Genomic DNA, 7,447 nt, shown 5'->3' with positions numbered 1-7,447 from the left:
TATACTTATTTTATGTATTTTGGGTGAAAGATCAAGCGTCTGAGACTCGTCCATGTTGGTGTCGCGTTCACGTCTGTGAAATGAAATCAAGTGAAAACACAAGTGGAAAATATGAACCATGATGAGGTAAGTACATGTAGTAATTTTTATATTTTTTCTTAACAAGCTAAATTCTTATTAAAGTAGCTAAAATTGACTTTTGGCTGCAAACAATCCTACAAACTAATGCTGTGTTTGAGTTGCAACTTAAAAATACCCCTCAATGTGAAATTTCAACTTAGTACTTTGTTGAATTGTTTAAATCCGAAATGTTGTACAAATGTTTAAAGTTCAGTATAGTTGAATATAGCACTCGGACCTGTAACTAAATGTGCAGCTAAAGTAGTTAAAGTAGCTTTTGATGAACTTTTTTTTTTCTCTTCATTTTGTACTTTGAATGTCCTGTGGTAGGAAATGACATCATTATGAATTGCAAATTTCTTCTGAGAAGTCACCATGATCACGGCATAACTGTAGCGTAGCTAAATTAGCTTGATGTTTTTGTTCCACAGGAATAACAAATGCTTGACCTTTAGTATAACTTAACACTTTAAAACAATGACAATAAAGCTATCTATCTATCTATCTATCTATCTATCTATCTATCTATCTATCTATCTATATTTAGGAGTTCTGATATATGTTTTTTTTTTTAAATCTCAATACCCTTAATTTCAGAGACTTAAAATATTTTGTCTGCCTCTAAGCTCTGCACTTTATCACATAAAACTCCAAGTTGGCTACATCCCAAATTCACTCTTATAGCTATTAATCTGTGTTATTTAGAAACCCCATGAGTTACGCGCTTAGCAGCTTCTAGCTTCAGTATTATGTTTCCCAGTGCCTTTGTCCCAAATCCCTCGCTCCTAAAACTGGTGCATATTTGACAAAAGAAGAAGTACTTCATGCCGTGTTAAGCCGTGTTTTTGAAATTCGTTTTTTATTCATGCGCAAATCCACAATTAGCATTTAAACAGGTGGCTGGAAACACTTTATGCAGCGCTTTTGCTGATTGTTACAAAAAAAAAGATGGGAGTAAACTAACAGCCCTGAGAGCGCCCCCTACATTAAGAGTTTCTTCACTTCATTACACTCTTTATTACAATGTACATAAACAGTAGCGAAGCTTCGTGATCAATTTCTTAATTCATAATAACAAAAGATTGCATTCCCATTTCCTACTCAGAATCTAAAAGTATTATAAAACCTGCGAAATAGCAAAATAAGAACGGTGCACGTTTATATATAAAAAAAAATGTAGGAAAAAAAGAGAAAGGAAGCAAAATGCTAAATGACAATCTTAACGTTTATTTACATTCAGAAAGTCTTGTTGATTCTTTCTGGGTGACTTTGCGAATCTAATAAAAAAAAAATTCATTAAATATTCGCAAAAAAAAAAAGAAGTAAAGAAAATAAACCGGCTGACTGTCGTTAGGCTTGTGCCGATGTACTTGACTAATTATCACAGTTTGCGATATCATCGTGATATGGCATTTTAACAAATGTCTGAGTTTCATTTGGGATTCGGCTTCACTTTTCTTGTCTAACAATCGTTCAGTCCTTTTGTAAGATACAAACAACTCTGTAATTTTCAACCAAACATCATCTTGTAGCATAAAACAAGCCGTGTAACCTAATGGATTAGCTAAATGCAGCTAGCTAGCTGATAGGTTGTGCTAGATTAGATAGCTAAATGTAAACACAAAAGCATCTTATGGCAAGTAACAAACAAACTTGTCTTGACAAACTTGACTGTTGGTGTTTATTTATTTATTTATTTATTTTTTTTGCTTTTTCTTAGAAATACAAATGACTTTATAAGCGCAAAAGGGCAAAAGTTCATCTACTTGGATACAAAAAAACAATTAAGCTTTTTAAGCCCAAATCCTTTAGCAAAATTCAATTTGGACATAACAAAACTGACCAACTATAAAGTTATGTCAGGATACGCTACATTATCTAACTGAAATATGAAAAAATAACTTGCCGTGATTGACGCTCACAAATACGACGGTTGCTGTTCAAATTTTGCTTCAATAACTAGCAATTTAGTTAACGAGCACGAGCTAGAAAGTACCACAACGTTCCTTACAACGCGTGCTCTATTAGATAAGCCGTAATAATATTGTAGTAAGTGTTGGTGTCGAGCTAGCAAACTAGCAACTAGTTAGTTAATGTTAGTTAGCTAAACATAACCACTGAAATCATTTCCGGAAATAAACAAAGGCAACTATGACTGTTTATAAGAAGCTTAAAGGAAAGATTGTAAACAAATTCCTCAGCCGGGGCAACACTTCTGTCTGACTTGTTGTCCACATTTTCATGAACATTAGTTTAAAATCTCTTTCCGGTAGCTAGCAGTTAGCTAATCCATGTTTAGCCATCTAATCCACGTTTAGCCATCTTATCTAGTATACACTAGAAAGCTGTAAGCTAGAAAACTTGACTTGTTCTTATTTTATCTGCTGAACATGTCTAACTTCACCTCAGTTGTTAAATAAAAATAAAAAATAAGTTATTCACGTCAATTATTTTCCCAAATGAAACTCACGAATAGCGTCTCCGCTAAACGCATCACGATGTACGGCACAACTCGGCACATGCCTAGCTAAACTACATCTTAGTGACTCATGCTCGGCGTTACCTCAGATGGACAGATACTAAAAAGACAGTTAGAAATAGAAAAAGACATAAGGCATCATGTTAAAAAAAGTTCAGCATTAAAAAGGGAAAACAGGCACAAACCTTACAGAGAGAGATTCGCCATATCAGCGTCGAGATACATGCGCATAGCATCTACGGCTAACAGAGCTCAGTTTTGATTCGTACTGGGGGAAAAAAGCGCAGATTTTGGCTATGGATGTTTTTTTAAAACCTTATAGCGAGTAGCAACAATTACACGACTCACCCTGTGGATGACAATACAACGGTAATGATACACATACACGATTCTTGAATGGTTGAAAATAAAATATGAAGAATCATAAACGTGTCAGACATTTACACGTGTACACACTGTACATACAGGCATATAAGATACATATGCTGCTATGATACAGTATGACAGCATCATCGTCATTATTATTATTATTATTATTAGTATAACGCTGGAATTAACATGAACACGACTGAGCAACTGCCTTTTTAAAATAAGAAATAAAAGTACAGGAAATTGTGAAGAAAAAAATGCAGTTTCTAGCGAATTAAAATGGACCAAAAAAGTATTCTGTCAAATAATAATAGTAATAATAATTAATAATAATAAAAAATATAGTGCAAAATAATAAAATCTGCTTATGAAGGATTGATGTGACAAAAAAAGTTCATGTGTGTAGATTTAAGATACATATGCTGCTATATTATGGCAGATTTACCATTATCTTAAAGGAATAATTGCCCATTAATAAAGTAAAAAATGTGTAAAAAATGATGTGGAAAAAAATATGACAAAATATAAGAAATTTCAAAAAAAAAAAAGAAAAAAGGTACAGTGCAAAATAAACACCTCTGCTTGCGAAAGACGGACACTAAACAAAATGTAAATATACTGTAGATAGTTTTCTTTACAATCCCTAAGACATATAAGACATCATTGCCACTTGTTTCTGTTAAGTACCTGACTCGTGAGTTCTGGGAAATGATGGATCATTAGACAAATTTATAAACATGATGATGTTTTTCTTTGTTATGTTCCTAATGAGAACATAAAGGTGTGTGTGTGTGTGTGTGTGTGTGTGTGTGTGTGTGTGTATGATTTTACTATTACACTCTGTATCAGCATGCTAATATAATGATCGTGTCAGCTATTTTGGGAATTAAAATAACATTACAACCATGATGTAGTGTGTAAGTCGGGATGGATTATTAGTATGAAACTATTACAGCACATTTTTTGCGTAATCTGAATTCGAGCGTTCTTGACTGTTTGCAGGGGATTGATGATGTGGATTGATAGGAAACGTTACAGAAGATGATGTTGGAAAGCACACACAGGCTAAGATGAGATAGATGTCATGCTCAGCTGTAAACCGGGGAAAAGAAAGACAGCCTTTGTGAAAAGCTAATCTGGAATGTTTGATCTTTGTCGTGTCTTTTCCTGAAGGCCTGGAAAGACTAATCTAACACAAATTTCACACCATATACCTTTTTTGTGTGGTTTGATTACATATTCATTTTAAGCCTCTTTTGTTTCCTCGCTCATGCCACACCCTGACCACGCCCACTTTGATTAATATTCACACCTGTTCTCTGTGATTGGTTTGGTTCGTTTTGTAATTTTTTTTGTACATTTATTCTTCTGTTGCACACCTACGTCACACTTGTAGCCACTCCTTCAAAGGGGAGGAGCATATTTTAAAATATAAAAGAGCCACCAATAATAAGCATAAACGCTTGGAGTAATTCCTTGGTGAAACACTGACCTTACTTCGAACGATATGCACAATCGTATCGTTAAGACGATCACCTACGTTTAATTCACATTGAATTTGGGTCCTAATCGATACTCGTCTAGAATGAGTTAGCTAATTAACTACACGTATAAGCAAACTTTGTAGCACATATTGTGTTTTTTGAGAAGTGTAAACATCATGAAATGTGATTGGTGAATTTCTTCATTTTCATTCATTTCTATTGGTCCGATTTATGAACCGTTAAGTCACGGTTCCAGATTTCCTGAGGTAAAGGTTTCCTTATTCTTCTCCTAGAAACACACAAATTTGCATATTTATTAAAGCAAACATAGTAAAAACTGGGGGGTGGGGGGGCATTAGTAAAAGAGTTGTGAGTTGAAAGAGTGGTCTATCCAGGCCTTTGAAGTACTGTGTGTGTGTGTGTGTGTGTGTGTGTGTGTGTGTGTTTAATTTTACAAGCATGCGTGTGCTTTAAAAAGTGTTAACGTCATCGGCAGTGATGGAATATTTTTCGGTCCCCTTGTGTTTTTTTTTTATTATTATTTATTATTTATTTTTTTTAATGAAATGAAAGTTGCTAGCCAGAGAATAAATGATCTTTGTGTACTTATGAATGAATGCCAGTATTAGTTCAGGTTGATCTCTCTGTCTCAGTGTCTCTTGTGATGCAGCAGAGTCGATTCTCGTGTCTCAGTTCCCCCCGAAGGTGCCGGTGATGGAGGTGGGGAAGCTGTTGCTGGGTGGAGGGTTGGGTTTGGTTGGGGACGGGACGCCTGAGCTCTCATGCTCGCCGTGCGCGTAGGGTTGTGTGTCTCTGCGCCCGCTGTACTGCCCGATAAACGAGCCGTCCTCGTTGAACTGGATGTCCACGCTGTCTCCGTACTCCCCCAGACTGTCCTCGCTCTCGCGCTTCAGGTTGGCGCATAGCGAGCGCTGGCTGAACGAACGCTTCTCGTCGCTGTCACTGCTAATCGAATAAACACCAATCAGATCAGGACAATAAGAGAAGCTGGTAGATGATGTCGGTCAGCTATTTCACATGCTATTTATCATGATTTGTTGATTAGAATAGTCTGCTGATCCTCATTTGTAATATTAGTTAATATCATTTATCAATATCATTTTCATTGCAAATAATCTGATTGTATGAGGCAAATATTTAGATTTAAATACCTCAACAGGGCTTTTAACACTGATCTTAACCCCTGGTTGTTATCCATTAAAACCCTGATTTAACCCCAGATCATTACAGGTCTACAGGTCACACATGAATATATTACAGAAGCTCCAAATAACAGAATTACAGTTAACTCCAGATTGTGGTGCTAAAGGTAAAAAGGTAAACTGCGAATCGATGCAGTGTTTGAATGTTACGGCTAGCTGCTTAGCAACAGACACCCAGTCAGAAACTGAACAGCGTCTCTCTGCCTCATATCAGGTGATTTAGGCGGTGAATCACTGAACATCACTGAAGCCAGGGGCGGTTCTAGAGGTGGGGCCACAGAGGCCCTGGCCCCTGCTGAAATCTGATTGGCCCCTGATTGGCCCCTGTTCCATCACTTGTCGACGAGATGAGCAACTGGAGAATTTTTCACAACGATTACAGATGCATTTCCTCCCCCAAACAATTGGCGGCACTCGAGCTTTTGAAAAAGGAACGACTGCCAAAATGTATTTGCACCGTACTGAATAAATTATTTTGTGTGCTTGAATGTACCCTGTACTTGGCCCCTGAATACAACATGTGGCCCCTTAATGGCCCCTGTTACAGAAAAATCCTAGAACCGCCACTGACTGAAGCGCATCATAACAAAGAGGAAATACAGAATACACAACACTGAAAAAATACAAAAAGCTGAATATCAACAAACACACACCTGATCAACTAGACGACAAACTTTTTTTATTTGTTTAAACAAAATTATTTGTTTGTTTTTGAATGAATTAATCTTTTTATTTATGCAAATTAACACTGCCATTATCAAATACGGGCAGAGTAGAAAATAAATAAAGAATAAATAAGATAGATAAATAAAATACTGTTAATTAAATAAATAAATAAATAAATAAACAATCAATCAGGAACAGTTACTTGTTATGGCTGCAAACTAACACCGGAGATTCATCACACAGATTATTATTATTATTATTATTATTATTATTATTATTATTATTATCAAAATTATCAAACATATGAAACTCACCTCTCAAGGGATCTGCAATATGTCAGCATTTGGGAGAATAAAAAAAATCATCAGGCAAAATCCCAGCCTTAAAGGTGGGGTCTCCGTTGTTTGAGAAATGCTTCAGAAAACTGTGTTGGGCCACCAAACAAAACAAAATCAAAACTAACGTGTAGCCAATGAGCAGAAAGGGGCGTGTCTTGTCAATATGGGTGGAGAGAGTGTTCAGTGCGCATATGTGACATTAGCAGAAAGCGGTATTAACATTGACATGGAGGATCAAAACAAAGAAAGAAAGAGAAGAAAGACTTACGATAAGGTAAGAAGTAGGACGTGTTAATATAGGATCAGCTTTCCAGCGCTGGAAAGAACTGAACGTCTTCCGTGTGAAACGGAGCTAAACCTTTCACGGTACAACACACAGTACTACAAAAAACACATTTGTATTACCATAGTATTACTCATTGTGTTCATTTATTGATAAAAATATCCCCTCGGTCAGCTGCCCCAACAGGTTCCGCCATAATACTCGTCTGGGTTATACTTGGGTTATACTTGTCTGGTGTATGTGTGGGGCGGAGCTATCAAAACAGGGGTGGGACCCATTTGGGTTAGAGGCGTGTTTGTTTTGGTGATTTCAAATGTCAACATTGGCTTTCAAACAACAGAGACCCCACCTTTAATGTAAACACACTAACACTTTAAAATTGTATCAGTTTGTGTATGTTTTCATTGTTGTTGGCTCTTAATGACAAACCCGGAATTGACTCATTTCTCTACATGCTATTAAATAGAATCGTTCCTGCTCTCGGC

The 7,447-nt window shown here is 36.3% G+C and overlaps 1 protein-coding gene across 5 annotated transcripts in view; it reads right to left on the bottom strand.

Annotated features, from left to right (window-relative positions):
- Window positions 1-952: 952 nt before the first annotated feature.
- l1camb (L1 cell adhesion molecule, paralog b) overlaps window positions 953-7,447 on the bottom strand; it is a 48,852-nt gene continuing 42,357 nt past the window's right edge. For 2 of the 5 annotated variants that reach the window (XM_060893763.1, XM_060893764.1), the window contains exons 27-28: window positions 6,656-6,667; window positions 953-5,418 (exon numbers count right to left, since the gene is read on the bottom strand). In XM_060893763.1, the coding sequence (XP_060749746.1) occupies window positions 5,142-5,418; window positions 6,656-6,667 (289 nt within the window). In that variant the 3' untranslated portion in view covers window positions 953-5,141. The remainder of the gene's footprint in view (window positions 5,419-6,655; window positions 6,668-7,447) is intronic. The other 3 variants (XM_060893765.1, XM_060893766.1, XM_060893767.1) reach the window with 3 other exon arrangements.

Source organism: Tachysurus vachellii, chromosome 19 (assembly GCF_030014155.1).
Source record: "Tachysurus vachellii isolate PV-2020 chromosome 19, HZAU_Pvac_v1, whole genome shotgun sequence".
Lineage (NCBI taxonomy): Eukaryota > Metazoa > Chordata > Actinopteri > Siluriformes > Bagridae > Tachysurus > Tachysurus vachellii.
Note: the sequence above shows the minus strand (reverse complement) of the source record. Positions and strands in the feature narration are given on the sequence as shown.